We start from the raw sequence: 21,657 nt of genomic DNA, 5'->3' as shown, positions 1-21,657 counted from the left end.
ATAATAATAATAATAATAATAATAATAATAATAATAATAATATATATAATGGATTATTTTTCTTTCTCTGTTGAAAGGTGTGTCCATTTGAATTTAGCAAGTCTGAAATAGAAAAGAACAGACAACCTTAAATAAGAAAAATAAATATTAAATATATTATTAGAAGAACATCTGTTCCCACTGTAAGCTTGCTTAACACAGTGACTTTCAATAAGCCGACAGGCCCTGGTTGCATAAGCATGCCGTGTCCTCCTCAGTACACAGTGACTCTCCTCTGGGCTCCTCCAGCTGACACTTTTACTCATGTCACAAGTGTTTTGGGTGGTTTGCACATGTACAAGAGTTTAAATATTGTTGTCCACCTAATTTAAGGGTGTAATTACGCCTTTATTGCACATGAAGCATCTAGGGTTAAGAAGTTTTCATGATGCACAAAAGAAGCATCTTGATAGTTTTTGGCAACATTGTTCTCCTGTTGAAATCCATCTCTTGCAGCGCTTATGTGTCACCCAGCTTCTCTCTTCCTGGACAGCTCCATCTCTAGAGAACTGGCTTGTCATTGTGCCAGTCACTTTTTTGACTGCCCTGGAGGCGTGTGTGTCCATTGTCAGCCACTAACCATAACTCTTTATTCTGTCACTCAAACAGTCCCTGGAGTCTGGAAAAAAAAAAATCAGCTGTTTACAGTCTCTGATGTTTCAGCAGTTAGCAGAAATCTTGACATAAACTTTCAGTTTTTGAGGCATGCTTGTAACGACAGTAAATTTCATATAAATATGTTGGCTAGATGAACTGAGTGTTGCTGCATAGGTATGGTTTACTCTTAAATTGTATGCTAACTCCTATGGTAAAACATTTCCTCTTTTTTTGGAATGTGCTTAATATATAATGACTAGTGTGGTTGTCTTTACTCTTGTGAAACTGTTGAGAGGATCGGACAACTTTTTTTAACCTTCTCAGCAGAATAAAATTAAAATTGAATTATAATGCAAATATACATATGCAGACATGTTTTTGTTTTTAGGCTTATGAGGGACTGAAATTGAAGGTTGCCGTTTTGGATATATTGCAACAGTGACCTTGAAACATCTTGAGGATAAACTAGTCTGCAAATAATGTCACACATTGTTAGTTAGTGATATGGGCAACATGCCACTCTGCCCATGGAGCACTGCTTGAGGAGCTGGATAATTACTACAAGAAAAATGCATATTTTGTCTTATTTCCTCATTTTAAAGGTGCCCTTCTTTATATTAAAATATAAAATCTTATAAACACCAGTTAAGCAAGCAATATCACAACACTAAACCGTCTTGCTGTTGGTTTGTGTTTTGATCAAAATCTTACAAAATGATGTTTGGAATTTTGAAAGAGATCTCATAAAGGAAGAACGAAATTTGGGAACAAAAACTTGTAGCCAACTTCCTCTGAAAAGCCAACATGAACAGAAATACCTGTTGGCTTCTTTCTCTCTTTGTGACTCTTGCTTGCCATCTTTCTCTGCCCATGCATCTAAAAATCACACTGCATTACTCAAGATGAGATGACCAATGGTCATATCCAACCCACATGCAGGATCAGCTGTGTGCCCTCATCTGCTTCTCTCTGAGTGGGCTGATAACATATATGTAGAAGAGTGACTCATCTAGACAACCTCTGAGCTTCCTATCTTTCTGCAGTGGAGGGTTTGTAAGAGATCTTCATGGAAATTGGCTGAGAATGCAGTTGCACTTTTCCCTGTGACCAAAATGTACTTCTTCTTCTTCACACTTGGGGAATCCCTCACTTTTGGCATGGGATTTTAAAACGCAGACCATCTTAACATCAAATTGATTTTTCATTCCAGCCATCGCCCACTAACAGTTGAAGCAATGTTTTCCAAAAGCCATTTGGAGGAAAGTGTAATACAATAATGTCAATGAAACCAGGCAACCCCTTGCACATAGAGTGCTGTCTTACCCTTTAACCAGGGAAAAGAATACAGGTCATGCGAAAAATATGAGCTGTGGATTTGTCAGTGACCAGAGAATATCAGCTGTGACATGACGTTTGTTTTGTGTTGGAGGTTCTGTCCTTGGGATTCTAACAGAAAATAAAAGAAAAAAAAGAAAAAAACATGCATGTAGAGAAATTGAGAAGTAAAAGCTCGAAATGTGTGGGTTTATCTCAGATTCAGGAAATGCACAGTATTCCTGTTACATGTAATTCCATGCAATTGTTCAGATAACTGATAATACATACGAAGTGTTTATATAAGTTTTAATTGATATGGAGGCCAAAGACAAATGGTCCATGCCACTACTGGTGCTAAATTTGTAGTTTTATCTTATTTGACTTTGAAACTCCTTTGATTTTTGTTAATGATTCATGTCCTTTACTCATAAATCCCATAATTCCCTTTGTTAGCCCACATTAAAGAATCATTACTTAAGTCTTACTGTTGCGTAACACAAGCACAATCCTCAAGCTGTATCCTCCAGTACCCAGGAATGGACTCTTTCTATTTTGTACCACCTGACAACATTGCTCACATGCTTATTTCTAATGTCTAGAAATGTAGCGGGGACTTCACTGAGTTTGCCATGGGGGGTTAAATTATGGAAGAATAAAAAAAGAGAGAGCAATTTTTAAAGAAGGCACAAAATAGTTATGCAATCTGACTCTGGCACATGTAGGTCCTGGTATAAAGTAACTGTAGTGTCAGTGATTTGTAAGAAAAAGCTTTGGTATCTGCTTGCCTCAGCTAAGTTACATGCAGTAAAATACAAAGGCTTCAGGAAAGTCATGCAATATTTTTGCATTTACTTTATGCTGAAAAAAAACCCCAGGTACTTAAAGTAATTCATAGTCATATACGTACTTTGCTTGGTCAATTTATTTACTAAAATGAACTTTTCAGTAAAATTCAAACTTATTGAATATGACTATTTTGTTTAAATAATTGACATAGTTGTAAAATCAGTCCACTCTGGATAAAAGAACTATTCAAGAGCATTATTAAAAGACTAAGAAGATAATGACATTCATGCCTATGATGACTGTATATAGACTTTTCACTATTAGAAAAACTGTTGGATTGATCAGATCATCTGCACATGTTTATATCAAGAAATTTAAGTCAGCATAAGCTCGGGAGTTAAGGGTTGGACTAAAGGTGACAATTAAGCTAAACCACTTTATTTTTTTATACTTATATTCTTTTTATACCTCTCAGCTCTAATTAGTTTTTATTTTTCACTACAGTTTCCAAAAAATCCATACTTCTTCTGCATTTTCCAATCAAAGATACATAAACTGCATATGCTGTTGCTTCTCTTTTCAGCTACAGATTTTACTCCCAGTCTCCCATTTCCAGAATGAAAATATTTCAACTGTGCCATTTAGTGCTGCAGTTATATTTCACTCTGTGGCACCACACTGAAAGCAGGGAACAAATGTTCCTATTGAACCTGTAAGTCACATGGCGCAGCATTCAGTTCCCTTGTGGCAAGTGGCTAAAAATCCCATGATCATCTCTCTGATACCAGCGAACCCAGAACTGGAGAGCTGAGAAAGCTGCTAAAGCTGTTATGCTGCCTGGCCACTTTCATCTGACAGCCCATCTATCTCCTCCCTTCTTTTCCTCCTTCCACTCATTCGCCTCCTGGGACCCCATGATTGTGTCACCCATCTATGCCACATATTTTTGAGAAATTACTACCCTTATTTATCAGGCCAGGCCCTGCTTTTCGCACACCTCTTAGCCATAGAAGTCCATCAAACATAAATCATTTATGAGTGAGATCACTGCACCGCAATTGTAACCCCCTCACTGCCTCCTCCCCAACCCCCCGAACAGACATATCCATAAACCCACAGCCACATCGCCGAAAGTAAATCAAGTCTGCTTCTTTCTTTTATAACCAGCACTCCCATCAGGCAGCCTGCATAATACTACATATACATATACTATATATATATATATATATATATATATATATATATATATATATATATATATATATATATATATATATATATATATGTAACACTGATTTGATTTCTCCCGGATACTCCCATTCCCAAAGTCATTAAAGCACGTTCCTAAGGCTAAACACAAAGATGACCCCCAGCAGTGCCCACCACGTCTTCTGTAACAGGACTTCCAGGGGTCTCAAATCCTCTGGCTGAAGCCTAGATTAACGCTTGTACTCATCCCCATTGCATATACATTCACAGCAAGTTTGATATCCCTTATTTCTCATTATACTTCAGCAAAACAGTTACTCTGGCGTAATTTAATATATCAGAAAGAAAAGCAGTATGAAGGAAGTTGCAATGTACAGTCCTCATGTAAAGACTTTCTTTGCTTTACCTTTGTCAGGCATAAAGAACTAGTTCTTATTCCTTCACGCTGATTAAATCTCGACTGTATCGACATTGTTGCACCACCATCAAGGCTGTCAGGCTAATTTAGCCATGCCAGACAGGACCGTCAGCTATTATTATCACTGTGGACAATGAGACTTTTATGTCCTCTTAATGAGGGCTGGAAGCAAGGGATAATTAGGAAGGAAAAGGATGAGCTTACATAAGAAGTGTTTGGTGTTTTGGGGAAATACTGGAAAGATTTATCCTTGGGTTCAGTTTTCTAATCAACGCAGATTTAGAAAAATTACAAAACAGCAAAACAGTGTTTTATGAGAGTTATAATATAAGAATTAAAGTAGGACAGTCTGTATTAATCAAAATTTTATTACAGAGCTCACAAATTTTAAATGACTTGTAATGAAGAAGACAAAGCTGTTCCAAAGTTTATGTTAAGATTTCATTTCATCTTAATGTACTCAAAATATTGTTTCAAAAGAAGAGACTTGAATGCAATTTCAGTTATACTGTGGTAGCTGAGAGTAATACGAGTAATAACAGTACAGGAAAGAAGATATTTAAGATCAACTTATTGGCACTTTGTCTGCATCTGCACTTGTAACAGAGTAAATGCTACATTGGTTATACTCACACGCCAGACGCTTGTTGTGGTTTGTCGAGCCAGTAGATGACATGATCCAGAATTGTGGGACTGGCTGAAGACTGTTTACCTTTGACTGAGTGTGTATTTTTTTCTCCTGTCAAGGCTCCAGGAAAGGATTCTGGTGCAAGTGGAGTGGATAGTCATCTAGTCATTGCATTTCTCCTGACTTTAGTGCCCTGAACCATCAATGATTGTACGCTCACATTCCCCTTTAACTCTCTTTCTTCTTCCCTGCTCTGCCTTTTTGCTGTGTTCGCTGACTCCCTCCCTCCCCCCTCTGTCTGATTAGTTGTTTTTTTTCCCCAGGTTTTCCCTCTCACTGCTTCTCACTCTCATCTTGGCTATTTTGCAGAGTCCCTCTCTCTCTCACACACACATAAATATACAGACACACATGCTCTCTTACTCACTCTGTCAGACTGGCTAAGTAGGGTTGTAAGAAGCTGTACAGCTTAGATGTGAAGTGTGTGGGTGTGTGGGTGTGCGGGTGTGTGCGGGCGTGTGCGTGTGGGTGTGTTGGTGTGTGTGTGTGTGTGTTGAGGGGATGAGTGAGGCAGTGTGGCCTGTACCAACTGATGACAGTGGGGGTCAACAGGATCAGGAGGAGGTTTTTACATAATATTGTAGAGTAAGCCATTCCAGCCATTCTTAGTTTTACTTAATATTTCCATCTTTTAATAATTGCTGCAGGTAAAAAAGAGAATTGTAGTAAAAAAAAAAGTTCTACATAATTAATTATGCATTCCTTATGTATTACTTTTGTCTGTTACATACAATTAAAATAAGGTGCTTTTCTGGAACTTTGATTTTTTTTTTTTTTTGTTTTTTTTTTTTAGGTACTAATGTCCTTTATTTAACAGTATTTGAATGGGAAGTTGGGAGGAGGAAGAAGGAGAAAACATGCAGCAAATGGCCCGAGACCTAGAATCAAACTCAGGACAACAATGCCGAACACTACAGCCTCAGCACAACGTTTACCCACCGAGCCATCTAACACCCCAGAAGCTTTATTTCTAAATAATGTTTTTTGAAATAGAAATGCATTAAAGTGTAAAATTAAACCAAGAGAAGAATGATCAATGCCTTGCTATTCTTGAACATGGGTGCTAGCACTCTTTTAGTTCCTTCAGCTCTATTTTCGCTTTGATTTTTGTAAGCTACATGCTCTTGCTTTTTTTTGGTTTTGGTTTCTACTTTTAGTTTGAGATACTTTGGTTTCTAGTTCTAGACAAAACTACCCTGCCTCACTTGAATGTCAAACATTTCCACATTTTGTGACATTAAAATTACAAACATTTAGTTTTATTATTTTATGTAATATACCACCAAAAACTACTAGTAGTCTGTTACATACGGTCCAAAGAAAATGCATTTAACTTTGTCGCTGTGACGTGAAAAAATTACTTTGAGACATACTGAACTAACAGATTGTTCTTTCTGGCCCTGTCCTGTTTCTGACACAACAGAATATACATCTGTGACAAAAAAAACATCTTGTTTTGAAAAACCAGGCTTACCTGTTCTTTCTGAACATAAAACATTAACAGTTTTTATGTATAGCTTTATGCTTCGTGTTTACTGTTGATTTCATCAGTTTTTGGACTATCGATTAAAGTTCATGATAAAAAAAAAACTGTTATAAGTGACATGATTGACTGAGACACCACGTATTCTAATTGTTGAACAATATGAGGACAACAGCCTTATACAGCATAGTTTTTCTGAATGCAGACAGATTTTTTCCAATAGTGTTGCAATAGTAGGCAACACAAATGAAACATGTTAGCTCAAAAAATATCAGTCTGAAAATAAGTCAGAAGTGGTCGATGTTCACTACATCCACATGATCCATTTTAAACAAACATTACAACTGATACTGTAAAAATGTTTTTGTTGTCAGCAATACCTGATAGCATTTGTTTAATTTTTCTACTTAATTTTAATTTGTCAGACAAATCTTTTCCTTAGTTTACTGCTACTCTGCCTGAAAATCAAACAATTTTACTAATAGAACTCAGTATGACACGGTTTCCATTTGTTGAAATTTGCTTCTATTATTAAAACATAGCTATCATTGAATTTCCACAAATGCCCAGGGAATGGCAAATGGCAGAGACAAACTCAATTTGTGAATATTTTTATGTTTAATTTCTCAGAAAGTCATCTTAAATGCCCTTTGACTTCTAGAAAGGAGCAGCAAAGTATCTGCACAATCCATTAACATTCATGTCTGCCGACTTAGTGACTAATTAAAAGGTCATTTACCCATTGACATTTACTAATGCCTTGATAACATTTAGATTTGATGATTTATTAGCAGGTTCTGACATAAATTATGTATCAAGAGCAGTGAAGAGTAGCGTTGGTTCTAATCCTTTTACTGTAAAACTACGTTGTTTTTAAAAAAATATTTTTTATGTTTTTATTCTTTACTTACCTAAATTCAAATGATAAAACAAAATCAAACTTTTCTTTAAAAAGCCTCACTATTATCCAAACAAATTTTAGTCAAACAAATACTCTAAGTTATAATTACTCAGGATTTGAAACAACTAATCACTCCAGCCATTCGTTTCTAATCAGTTTAACTCTGGATTCCCTCCACAGCTCAGTGCATGCATTAAAGATGAGACTAGCATAAGATAAATACATTCTGAGGACTTCGTTATGGTGTGTATTTTTTGCTGATACAGCTCAGGTCAGACATTTGCATACACTCAAGCAGAGTACACAGAGAGAAGCAATGCATTCATGGGTAGAAAATGCCTGGTGTCTTTCTCAGCGCAGAAAAACACCAGGCTGGGATTTAAAGCCCAAATCTCCTTGCTTGAAGGTAACAGTGCTTCCAGCATGCAGCCCCACTTGTGCTGTCCTGTTTATCATGATCACTGAAAAAGCTATTTTCTGTTTCCAACAGTAGAACAATAGATAGATAACAATGCATATTTACAAGAGCAAAATTGTATGAGTTTGCTTTTAGATTTATTTATCCTATTGTTTTCTAGAATCTGTGGCTTGCGGACCTGAGGTGGATTCTACCCATTGTAACAGTACAGTTACATGTGGGGGAACAAGCTAATTGGCACTTAGTATCATGAATTCTTGCAGGTCCTGACTTCCCTCCTCCCTAATAAGAGGCTTCTAACAGGCAATTACATCACACTTCAGCTGGAAGAGGCTGTTCCTTCCTAACCTCTAATATCATGGAAAACACAGCACAAACTATATAAGGAGAATGAAAAGAATACTGATATGAGAAGGACACACGGCCTGATCTGCTTCAATTTGCCGCTGTGCTCAGGATGAGCTGTAATTATTTCATAGAGGGAGACATTTACCCCTGTAGTGAAAGGTTTAAGATACTCATGTGCGAGTCAATATCGACATCTCCTGGCTAAATTGGGTATTGCAGTTCAGTTTAGATCTCAAGAACTTCAGCTCCGCTATCGGCACAATGACTCCCGTTGAAATCTTCTTAAGAAAGACCAATACCTAACTTCCATTGTATTATAAAATCCAGAGTAAATAATATTCGATTTCATTTGATCTTGATAAACATATATCAGATTGTTTGTACTGAAAGTCAAACCAAGAGGAAATTGTGATCACGTGTCAGATTTGAATTTCTGGTTCAAAATCCTGCCAAGTTAAATTCATTCAGGTGAACAAAAGGGGATTTCCATGAACTGTTCCTGGTTTTGTGTGCATATTAATGAGGGTGCATGTGTGTGTGTGTGTGTGTGTGGGGGTGTGTTGGTGGTGTGTAAGATGTGCCTGTTGCTCTTTCAGTTTTATCAGAGCTGGCTTCCTCTTTGAAACTGTGTTGTCTCAGTTTTCTGCAGCATAGTCTCTGATGTGGTTTGTGAGTCATACTGTGGTAAATACACACATTTGTGCACGTACACAGACTAAAGTCACATTTATTCACCGAGATACACACAAACACTCACACATAGTATTCCTGGTTACTAGTTAGTTCTCCCTGTATGCATTTATTTTATAGTTTGCAGTGTCTTTTTGAAGCTGTAAGCATGCCGCCTTAAACGGCTTAAGAATTTTCTATCAAGAAAATTTCACAAAGCTCAGTCTCTGAGACAAATCCAAGTTTGTGTCTGCGCAGCTACATCAGACTGTATACTCAAAGCCCTCAAAGTTTATGAAAAAATATTGCATTGTGTTGTGTGGGGATATTCTGGGGGTCACCATGGCAACAGACATCGAAGCGCCACGTGCACGAACATGCACACCTGCCTGCAAGTGTTCCAGCTTGTGCCTCTGAGCTTCCCTGTTCAACAGTATCTACAAGCAAAATGTGTCAGGAAAGAGAGGCGGCTGCAGCAGCGAAGCTTTGTTTCTCAGAAAGAGGAGCAAGCAGCTTTGTCAAGGTGCTAATTAGCCATTATATACTCCAAAGTTGACAGGATTGTGTTTGCTTAACCTTTGAGTTGCACAACCTCTGGCGTGAAACAGATTTTGATCTCTACAGATCTCTCGCAAAGTGCAACATAATCAGGTGACAGCGTAAGATAAATACGTAAAAAACGACTCTGTACTCTGAGTATCTCAGATAATCCTTTGTCCTAACAGGCAAAGGATTCAAAAGCTACATCTACATGTTTTATCATTAAAACTTTCTGACAGCAAGTAACTCATTGTCTTGTTGGTCACAAATCTGGTATAAACCGATTTATAAATGTGCAGTTCAAAAAGAGGTATGACAGTCTAAAAACAAATTTAAAGACAATAACTGTGTCAGCCGTTCGATTCCCATTGCATAAAATCCTTAAATAGCTCTATTTTTGCAAACAGTACCGTTTATGTTAACAATTTTACATGGGTGTGCAGTATTTTTTTCAATGTCTAAATGAGATCTAGTGACTCATGTTGAGAAAAGCAGCAGCCTGTACTAAGTGACTGACAGTATCATTTTGACTCAACTCTACTGATATACAACAGAGGAAACTAAGTATTATGTTGTAGACTTTAGTCATTACGAGATTAAAATATGCAAACTGAACAGAAAATTGTTTGGGTGACCTGTGAACATAAAGGCCAACTTTGGGGTCATTTATGTTTGTCAAAATGTCAGATCATATCGTCAGTCAATGATGCCATTCTGTTCAATTAATTTAAATGCAGGAAGTCAAGGAGAAATCATTTTTCTTCAACTTTTTAAAACTTTTGTTCTAATTTAGCCACAAAATTCAATGTATTATATTAAAGTCCACAACAAACTGGTGTACATCTGTATGAGGAATAAATAATGGTTTTGCACATTCAACCCTAAAAATGGCTGTGAGCATTCGCATTCATTCCACCTGAGTTGATATTTGTCTTTTGACGTATGTCAGTGCCAGCAATGAGACCTTGTGGCCTACTTCCTTGCTCAATGGAAGTTGTAGTAGATGAAGAACATTTGTTGAGAATATCATTTTGCCACAAATTTCCATTTGGATTTCAGTCTAAAATGTGAGTAGACTACTCTAATATGAATATGTTTTAATCTAATTGTGGTTTTGTTATGTTAAGACTGTTTTCCTGTTGGAAAGTGAACATTTGCCTTACTCTTAACTACTTCCTGCTTCAAACAAGATTTCTTTCAGTTACCCTATATTTAGAAACTTCCCAGCTTCCCTGTCACTGGTGAAAAACAAATAACCTGAGGACTATGCTACCACCATATTTTTCCTATCTTCATGGTATTCTTTCATAAAATACTTATTTGTGTAGTGCATGACAACAATTGTCCTGTCAACTCAGCTGTGGATATCTATAGCTACTCCAGAGTTAATATTGGCCACCTAGCTGCTGCTCTGATTAATATTATTCTTGTCAAACTTATTCTCAGTCAGTTAATTAAAAAACTTCTGATTTGATTCTCTGGTCTTCCAAATGCTGTTTGTTTGCTAATGTTCTCTTACAAGCCACTGATGACTCCTCTGATCAGTTGCATTAATGCTGACATTAAACAGGGTGAATCCATTTACTAAATATGCAACTTCTAAAAGTAGGTGGTTACACCTGATTTTATTTAGAGCATCAGAGTACAGGGGAAAGAATGCAGCTGGATGCCATGCTACATTGTAGTACAGCACATTAAAGTTATTGTGTGTCACTTGACTTAATGTGCAAATGTTTAGGGGTGAAAATATTTTGGCAAGGGAATCCTTGTTCAGTACAAAATTATTTCAAATGTATCAGTTGGACTAATTAGGTTATGTCCTGTATTATTAATATAATACAGAAAGATTGAGTTGACAACATTTTTTAAATTACTTGTCTTAAGAAAACCTGTGTTGTTGTTGAGTATGATCATTTAAGAACATAAGGTAAAAAAGGGTTTAACTGGTTTTACATTCACTTATTAATTCTGTTACATTGTCTTCCTGGGGCTTGTATGTACAATGATTTGTACTTGGAGATGAAGCAGAATTTGCATGAATCTAATCGGAAAGCACTCCTCTGCATGTATCCATGTGAATGTATAGATGAGTATGTGAGTCACTCGCCACTATGCAGCCCCCCGGGCTTCGCATTCTGACGCCCATCTTTCAGCTCCTCTACTGCAGAGTGAACCCAGTGAACCTTCTGCTGTTGACACTCTCCCACTCCTCCGACTTGCTCCGTTTCTATTTATCTCTCTCGCACACTCTCATGCTCATCTATTCTCCCTGTCTCCGTTTCTGCGTCCTCCCTCTATCTTCCTCCAGCTTCCTACAGTGCAACTCTCATTCTCACATAATCTTACTCTTGTGTGTTTTCCCGCCTGAAAAACATTCATCCATCTCGTTTTACCGTTTAGCTTTAGATTAAGACCTAGTCAGATTCAGGCGGTTATGATTTCACTACGACTCAGACAGGCACTCAGGGTCCTCACTTTACTATGTCATCAGACAGAAACAGGCAGGCGGGAAAAGATTCAAATATATTAACAAATACTTTTATGAACATAATAGTCGTAGTAGACTATGATGGAATGTCAACAGATATCATCCTGACATCACCAGTGTCCTCCTCCATATCTTCATCATCTCAAAGATCATGGCAGTCATCATCTCCGCTCCTCCAAGAACAAACATGCAATCACTCCATCAGGTTGCACCAAGCAACTGCCATGTCATCCACCCTCTGGTGCCCACAACCAAGACCCTTCTGTCGATCACAACTTTCCTTCTGCAGCGGTCTTGTGAAATGTGTATTTTACGTTTTATAAGCCTATGTCTGTCTGCACATACTAGGAAGGAGTACGTGAGCACACGCATCTGGTCTGGAACAGTAGGGGGAACGGTCCCACAGGTCGGAGGTTGCTTTGTGTCAGAGCTTCCAGAAAGACTAAGGCAGCATCTGGTTGATGTAACTTTAATAATGCAATCTCTTTGCCTTCATTTGAAATGCTGTGGCACGTTGTGGAACAGAAACATGCTATTAATAAAACGGGCGGAGAGTGAGCGAGCGTGAGTTGGATGCAGCTTGAAAGTCCATTGAGCTGCGTAGAGGAGGTGAGCAGAATGCGCATCACATGGCAGGCACCTCAAAAGAGCACATCTCAATGTGCCAAGGAACTGTTTGTCTCTGCGAGTGTGGGTATTTAAACGAGTGTGAACATGTGCGAGGTACAGTATGGAGTGTTTGCATGGCTAAAGACAGCTCTGTATTGCCAATGTCACGGGGTTCATTTGCATTCAACTGCTCCACCGTTTCACTACAGCTCAAGATTCAAAAACACATAATTACCATTTTAGTTTCAAATGCCTGACTTCTTGATCACTTGAACTGATGCTTATCATTATGTTTTTCATTATTAATGTATATTAATTGAAATTCAAGTGTATCTCATTTTATTAACTTTGTTGTTTGTTTGTGCCTGACACAACATTTAGTTTCTCAGAGAGTTCATCGAAAAGAAATTTGATTTTGTATACAGAAAATACTATTCTGTAGCCTACACAATCAGGGGGAAGACTGCTGACTTGACAGTTGCTCAGCAGATAGTCATTGTGGGTAAGCCACCAAAAATCATTGCTAAGAAGCTAAGCGTTTAGAGTATGCAGCTGTTTACAAACATACCAAAATCAATTTGAAACTCGAGTTGCAGGGGAAAGTGTGGTCACAAAAGGTACACAAGTAGATGGCATTACTATAGCCTTGGAAGAATTGGAATGCAAAGCAAAGTTTAGGGCAGGGGTCTATCTGAGTGAAATAATAAGGTTACTAGCAGGACTCTGGTGAACTTTCATGTGTTCTGAGAAGAAGATTCAGACATTTCATTCATGCATGTTGATCCAGAAACATGTCTAAAAGTTGCAGGATAATGGACCTCAAAACCTGGACTTGAACACTGCTTTTGGGGATACTGGCGTCAGAGCTTTAAGAGCCTGAGTTTAGGCTACTACTTTTGCCTCTCCCTGAACTATACATTATGAAAAGCAGCTTACCTGGGCAGAGGAGGAATAGAAATTGACTGTTGCTCAGTTGTCCGAAGTCCTCCTTTTCATGAAAAAGAGGACTTTGGACTCAAAGTCTATGAACCTGAAAGAAGAGGGAGTGGTATGAAAATTTATTTACTTGAGGTCCAATAAATTAGCAGAGTCATCTGTTGGTCCACCATGAATTATCAAATTCAAAGCAGTTTACCAGGAAATTTTAGAGTACTTCAGGATTCCCACGGCTAAAAAGCTTTACATAGATGGCAATTTTTTTTTGCAGCAGGTCTTGGAACCAGTGGTGGCCACTCTGGTATCCAGTTAAGTATAATTTGCCAATCAAGCTGTATAATTGTGCTTGATTGGCAACCAAACTCACATGAGTTACACCCAACAGAGAAACTAGGTAATTTCAAGAGGATTATAAGAAACACCAGACCCAATAATGGATGAGACAAAGGCCTCTAGATACATGGAGGCCAACAAGCTGACTGAAAGATGAAATGCCAGAATTGTATTTAATTTCTTAAATACAATTTAAGCTTGTTAACAGACCAACAAGCTGACTGCCTCCATACTCCCTTGCACTGATGTATTAATCCATGCAAAGGTTTCATTTATTTATTTTTTTTCAATAGTCTCATGTGCAATGCAAATTTTCTGACAAACTTAATTTCGGGTTTTCATTTGATGTAAAAGCCATAGTCATTAATATTTATTCAAATGCACCTTCAGTCATTCTATTCCTTCCAGGGGCCTGTGACTCTCTCGACAACATTTCTATGGCCCTTGTTGGGAACCCAGTGCCTGGTCAATGATAGTAGAGATAAACTGCAAATGGCTAATCAGGTATCAAACCAGCCAAGAGGAAAAAGCGCCTTCTATCCGTGTCTCATTCATTATTCACAGGCAGCAAATTAAGTTGCTACAGTGGGAGCAATCAATTATAAATGAGATAAGGTAGGAGGGAAGGAGATGGATAGATGAAGGGCACAGAACGAGGCCTACCTCACATCCAGCATGGCTTAAGCATGCCTTTGAACATCACAGTAGACTGTGTAACCTGCAGGCAAATGTAACTGGGTATGGCCTCTGAAGGCATATGATTCTGAAGCGCAAACCTTAGTTAACTAGTGTGCATGCATCTTTTCACACTACTGTAATGAGAGTCATTTGGTATAGCTCACCTCTTTTTGCTCACTTGTGTGTGCACTTGTGTTTTTCTATGGCCCACTGAACTGACAGTCATTACGAAACTGCATTTGGGCTTTTCACAAATGTCGAGCACCAGTCATAGCATCCTCTCTGTAGGTTAGAGACTGCTACAAGATGAGGATTGTAATGTGGTCCAGATGCAGCATGCTTGAACTACCTCGGGTGTAGCCTTTAATCTCCTCTCCATTTGAGTCACACAGAACGTTGTTTTTTTTTTAAATTTGCCTTTACTCATCATTAATATGCAAAAAAACACTACGTTTCAGACCACAAAGAGAATTTTCTGAGATATATTTAGTGGTGATTCAAGAACTTCACAAGAGGTACTGATATAAATGTGTGTTTTACCACCCTTTTATTTCATTACTGATCAACCTAGCACCCTAAAACATCTGTGTTTTGGACTATTGAAAACATTTTCTCACAATAAATTTATTATTTTAAAATGAATTATAAAGTAATTGATTTAATTTAATAAAACATTTTTGGGACTTTCCTGGACGGCTGCAACCTATAACCTCTCATTGATCTTTATTTATATGTATGACAGACAGTTTCATAACTCCAACCTGTTACAGAATTGTATTTTCATTCAGGGGCTGTCCCATTAATTTGCATGCATACAGATGAAATAATAAGTTTTAAAAAACATATTACCTATATTATTAAGGAAATGTGACTGTTCTCTGTGTTTGTTTTTCCACAGCTGTCTGCAGATTTATATGCAGCTGTTTTAAGAGAGGCCCTACTGTTGTGATTGGAAAGTCATAAGTGTGATGCAGCTCTCTATCACCTCACTATTTGCTAAATGTCAGATATTAGCTTCTGGAAACGGCTCTGTTTGTGCCGTCTGTATTTGGTGTTTATGTCTTAGTGTTTGTGTGTGCGTGTGTTCGTGTGTGTGTATGTGTGTGTGTGGGCAGAGAGGCTGTTTGATGTGAGTCAGATCCAGACCCAGGCTGGTTTCTCTCACATGTGTGTGGGACGTATCCAGATGGCTATGCAGGACTACATAAATGTCACTCTGATAATGAGACAACAAGGCCCATTGAAGTACAGGTAGCATTACTGTGTGGAGCTCGCTGTTATGCAGAAATTATTAGAAAGGGAGGAAAAGTTGTGAGGATAATAAAAATATGGAAGGAAAGATTGCACTTAATTAACTAAAGTAATTTTTGTCTCCAGGAAATACAAAAAACACTAAACCCATTTTATGACCAACATGATTAAGGGGAAGACTGCTTACCTGACAGTTTTCCAGCAGGTAAACTTTGATGCACTCCTCCTAAAAAAAAAAAAAAAAAAAAAAAAGGATAAATAAGCAGGCTGGTCATTTTATTCAAACACTGTAATTCAAAGCTTGGTGGTTGGGGAAAAAGTGTGGTAGAAAGAGGTATGGAGATAACAGAGAGAGTGACATAGATCTTCAAGCCCCCAAGTTTTAAGACGGAAGGTTTTCACTGTTGTCTGTTTATGAACCAAACTTTCTAGGACTTTTTCTCACAATAAATATACTATTTTTGAATTAAAATAATTTTGAACTAAATGCTGAACTAAAGGGAATACCATCTGCAGACTCAGTGGTACTTCAATGTCTTTATGGGCAACAGTGGTGTTGCTTTCAGTGCAATAGCGTATTTGAACGCTAGTCTATTCTGGAGGCTCCAACCAAATGTTGAATCACAGATGCAGGAGGAGAAGTTGATATTTTGTAATTTGGGTTTGCTCTCTAAGACCTGCAACACTGAGTCATGTCCATATTCCTTTGTTTTTAGCCACTCCTGAGCAAGAGAGTCAAAAATGTGTTAATTGAGGAAAAGAGGAAAAGGACAGGACGGTTGCCGACTGCTCTTTTCAGCTGAAAGTAAAAATTTGCATTGTTCAGGGTCACAATCAAGGTTCCAGGAAGTGGGGAATGAGTAGAGGAGGAACAGAATCCAAGTTCCATAAACGTTGTTGTAAAGTTTCTACAATCAGTTTTGATTTGGAGAGCAATGTCTATGTGGAATGTTGGAGCAGCCATCTTTGGAGGACTTGATGCCTCTTGGTTAACAAGCTATATGGAGATGCTCATTTCATTTGCTGCAGGACTTTGCATCTGCCTGAACATGGTTAAATGACTACAGAGAATCTATAGTAGGTAATGAGAAAAAAAAGGAATTTATGAAAAAATTAAAAAATAAAATAAAAGAGTATATACATACTGAATGCACATTCAGTATGTATATACAATAATACAATAATCACTATGTATATCACTACATAGTGATTATTGATTATTTTCTACAGTTAAAATGCACAATTTTCTTGTTCTTATGAAAATGTTTGCGTTTTGGGCAGCTGGGCTTGTTATTTTTTATCTGCTGTAAACATTAATTAAATTAACAGAAATAAAAACTTAAAATACATCCCTCTGTTTAATACATCTATACAATGTATAAGAATGTAATTATATTCTAATTTACTGGACTGTGACCATAGATTGATCCCACATTCATTTTCAGAATTATTTTTGGTTTAGAATATTTACAAAAATCTACCTGAGAAAAAGTAATTGACCCTGCATAAATATCACCTTTTCTTCCCCTCCATCCATGCACCGTTCTTGGGGGTCACCATAGGTCACCACACAGTTGCTATGGGAACAAGAAACAAGGAGGAAAATTCTCCCGAGCCCTGAACAGTGACACCTTGTGCCGTCTCCATCAGACTTGGTTGAGTTGCACATCAAGTGTGAAAGCAGGAGTGAGAAGTTGTTGTTTATTTAATTTTCTTACGAGTCACAAGCGTGGCCCGTCAACCCCGCTTTTTTTCACACTTTCCCTCTCTCTCTCTTTCTTTTTCTCTACCTCCTTCTTTCTCCTCTCTCTCCACTCTCGTATATAAAACCTATTTTCTCATGTACCCTTGTGGACATTTGCTCACACATATTTTCATTGTCTGCATCACCCCACCCAGCCGTTTTCTCGCATACATATTCCTGTTACTTAGAACAAACAGGCACAGGTGCAGCCCTGTCTGTGCGCGTAAGTGCGACAGTATTTGTTATTCCTGTTCTCCAACTGCTGTGACCTAAAGTAACTATTGCACTTTCACAGTCAACCCCGCAACAGCTCAGCCAGCCTCGTAAGATTACTGCACCTGTTTGTCTAGCACACACACAAACAGTCATTTGTACATGATCACAAACAGTTGCAAACACTGATCCGCCAACACCATTGTGATCCAAGGCTCGTGTGTGTTTCTGTGCGGAGCGGATGGTGTTGCTGCTGTTTCAAATACTGTCTAATGCTGGGAGCAAGTTTCATCGATGGTGATCTGTTACACTGACAGTGCAGCATGTATTTTTAGCCAAGGAGAAAGGACAAATAATGAAGCAGAAGAGGCCGAGTGAGACAACAAGGGAGGAGTAAAATCTGAGGGTAAACCAAAACCACCTGGATGTTGCTGACTTGCTACTCCTGTTTTTTAGAGCACAGAGTATATACATCACTTTCACAGCCACCCGTGTCTTGGTGTACTGCATATCTAAGCATGTGCTATTATACAAGCCCTTGCAAAAGCTTTCATAACCCATGAATTCTTGTCCACTTTTCATGTTACAACCACAACGTGTATTTTGAGTGAAATACGCAACAGAACAACAGGCATGATAGTATGATAGATCTCCAGTCTATCATACTTTGTCCACTTCATAACTGTGAACATAGGCATTAATGGGTATGTGATTGAAATTAAAATGTTTTCACAGATAAAAATCTGAAATGTGGGTGTGCCTTTGTATTTAATCAGTGTTTGCAGAAACATTTCAGACAATCTGACATCAATGACATAATTTAATGTTGTTTGATGAAGAACTTAAAATTATTGCACTTGTTGAGCGACGCCCTTCTCTTCTAACCTTGCAAATATATTGTCATTTTACAAAATCTTCAATATTGCAAGGTTGTACAGGATGACAAATATGGTGCCTTTTTGAGAAGTAAAACTGTTGGTGTACCTGCGACATATTGTGCTGATGTCACACGTGTCCAGTAAAGTTGTGACAAAACTCCACAATCGTTGACTTTAGGTGACAGATGGGAGCTGAATCATTTAGGATTTAAATCTGTTTCCATGATGCAGCTTTCCTCGACAGTTCTCTCTGACTTCACTTCATGGTTCCCTTTGCGCCGTATCTTACAAATTGGTGTGAAAGGAAACCTTAGTGAATAAGCATGACTTCCACAAAGTATGTTCATGTGTAAAAACATTGAAAACAGTTCATAGTTCTCACTTCACTGCACACCTATGTGCAATCTTTTGCATTGTTTTATGGTATAGTATTCATGGCAATGGTTTTGGAGCCTCCAAAGATTATTGTTAAAAGAAGGATACTTCAAGACCACAATCATTGTTTTCTTGAGAGTGAGAGTCACTGAGCCTCATTCCTGCTGTTAAACTATACGACAACATCTAATCTAGGTTTTAGATTAATAAACTCTTGTTCATTGAGATTATAGGCTGATGCACAAATATGCCCTTTAAGAATAGGATTTATAAAAAAAAGACATTGTTCAAAAGAGAAAGAAGAAAAAAAAAAAACATAAGAGGTTCCACAAGCTGAGTGTGGAACTTATCAAACATGTGAAAAACGGTGTGCTGGTCACCAGAGACCTAAACTGAAAGTTCTGAATTACATGCAAAACACTATTGGTGGCAGAAAATTAACTGCTCCACACCCCTAAGACCTCAAAAGGTTTTGGTGGCAGCATCAAGCTTGGAGAACAACCATTAATCTGGCTCTCCACATAGACATACAATAAAAACTATCAGGCCGTAATGGCAAAAAATGGTAATTAACCAAAGCTTCAGTTTGTAAAATGCATGCTGTAATTTTACATTTTTATTTGAAGAAAACTAGAGACTACTTAGTGCTTGTTTAACACAGAAATCCTGATGCAACATTCGAGATGTTTGGTTGTAATCTGATTAATGTGGAGAAAGCTAGAAGGGTTTCAAGATAAGGTTTTGAAAATGCTGAGTGGAATCAGTTTAATCACTGAGCAGTTCTTTCTCAGATCACCACAGCCAACATCTTTATCATAATTTTATTGAACTCAGTTTTCACTGGATAGTTAAACAAAATGAGTTGTAACTTCTGTATGGCTAAACAAGTCTCAGCATTGACAATTATTTTCTCAGAAGAGGAAAGCAGGAGTGAAATAGTACAACCGAAAGAAATAAGACAGAGAGAAACTTCTTCTTTTTTACTTCTCTTTTCTCTGATTGCAATTCTTGCAAAAAGTATGACAATGGGTTTTTTGGTTTGACTGTCTCGCAAGCAGACAGCTTTTGTCCTAACCTCAAAGTGGTGAAATGAAATATTTCAAAGTGAGCAGAGTGGTGGTCGCGACACACACAAATCAAGAGGCCACCACACAGCACAATGTCCTCCCCTCACACACATACACACACACACACACTCTACACGCCTTCTCTCTCTCTCTGACTGGTTTGTTCCCTGAGTCAGCAATCTGCCTCAGCTCCAGTTTCTCTATCCCGCTCCGCCTCTGCCCGCCTGCCTGCAGGACGCTATGAGGACATCATTGTGTGCATGTGTATATGCGAATGTGTGAAGGCGCACGTGTGTGTTTGTCTTTGTGTGAGAGAGCTACTGTTGCATTTACGTGGTCAGGTCCTCTCTCCATCTTATGCAATACGATATTTTTCACTTTGTGAGTAACCCTGGGTATTTCTGTCAGCTCCACCAAATCAGCCATTATACCATAAAAAGATGCACGGCTCCCACTCCCTCTCCCAAAACACTCCCAGTGAATTTAACATGTTGTTCTGAGTTTGAGTGTGTGTGTGAGAGAGATCCTCTAGATACTACTAGTTCTGCTAACATGGCCCTAAAATAGCAAAGTGGAGAGGTGTGAAGTAAAAAAGGAAAGGACACTTTAGTAGAGGAGTAACTGACACGGGGTGAGTCACTTTCCCACATACACACAGACACACACGGTGTGTTGATCTTGGCACATAAGCAAAAGGAATACAGAGGAAGAGAGCTTGAGTTTTGAGTGATGGGAGGATCACTGATGTCTTGGGTTTCTATTTTTTTAAGGTAACATAAAATAAAAGATTTCCCCATGTTTAATTTGGTAAGCCCTCTCAATTTCAGGGTACATTTAAAGATGCAGGTAGTTTCGTCCTGAATGACTCTCTGTCTGTTCACAGATCTTTGGGTCTGTGAACATGCAGTTTTCCTAAGGATGCTGCACTTAAGAGTCACAGAGGTCATGTTTTACTCCAAAAATTCCTCACACGCCTGCCGTGTATCATTGCCCTGACAGTGTCTGCTTGAATTACAGACCTGCTTTACTTTTTACTTTGAACTGAGATGTTGCAAAAACTGTTGCCTTTGTTTTCTGGTTGTTATAATTGAGAATAAAATAACTGTAAATGTAACAGTAAACAAATTTGATATTACTGCCGGATAGAGTCAGCAATATCCTCAGTGAACTACGGAAACAAAATGTTTTAGAATGCATAATTCAAAGCTCGAGTATGAACAGCATCATTTTTTGCATAACCTTCGTTTTTGAATGTTTATTCAGCGATAAAAGCAATGGGTTTTTTTGGTTTTTTTCTCAGCGCTATTTGCATCTGCCTTTAAAGGATGTTGTAGTCTAAATGCAGAAGTGAGAATGGAAGAGAGAGAAGGAGAGAGGAAATGATACCAAGACGTTTGACCGGCACTAATGATCACAAGAGCAAAAAAGAGGCACACACACACACACACGAGTGTGAGGGATGCATGCACACCATGTGATATTTCTTGATTAACGCTGTAAGTCACTCTCTGGTTATTTGAACACAGTCTCCCTCCCACTCCCAGGCTCCAGTCAAACAGAAACTTCGAAAAGAAAAAAGCTTTCTCAACATGAAATCACTGAAGACTTTTGCAGAAATAGTCAACTTTTTTTAGTTGTGTTTCAGATGTTATGTTTGAATTAAGCAAATTCA

General features: G+C 38.1%; 1 protein-coding gene across 3 annotated transcripts in view; it reads right to left on the bottom strand.

Annotated features, from left to right (window-relative positions):
* Nucleotides 1–21,657, bottom strand: part of LOC122828771 (dysbindin-A-like) — a 36,803-nt gene that overhangs the window by 6,698 nt on the left and 8,448 nt on the right. The window contains exons 2-3 of one of the 3 annotated variants that reach the window (XM_044112654.1): nucleotides 15,896–15,934; nucleotides 13,447–13,540 (exon numbers count right to left, since the gene is read on the bottom strand). Coding sequence is in view for 1 of the 3 variants with exons in the window: in XM_044112635.1 (XP_043968570.1) it covers nucleotides 5,000–5,042 (43 nt within the window). In the remaining 2 variants the exon portion in view is untranslated. Of the gene's footprint in view, nucleotides 1–4,999; nucleotides 5,433–13,446; nucleotides 13,541–13,645; nucleotides 13,721–15,895; nucleotides 15,935–21,657 lie in introns of those variants that run through there. The other 2 variants (XM_044112645.1, XM_044112635.1) reach the window with 2 other exon arrangements.

This window comes from Gambusia affinis, linkage group LG01, assembly GCF_019740435.1.
Source record: "Gambusia affinis linkage group LG01, SWU_Gaff_1.0, whole genome shotgun sequence".
Lineage (NCBI taxonomy): Eukaryota > Metazoa > Chordata > Actinopteri > Cyprinodontiformes > Poeciliidae > Gambusia > Gambusia affinis.
The sequence above is the reverse complement of the archived record's forward strand: the minus strand, read 5'-3'. Positions and strand labels throughout refer to the sequence as shown.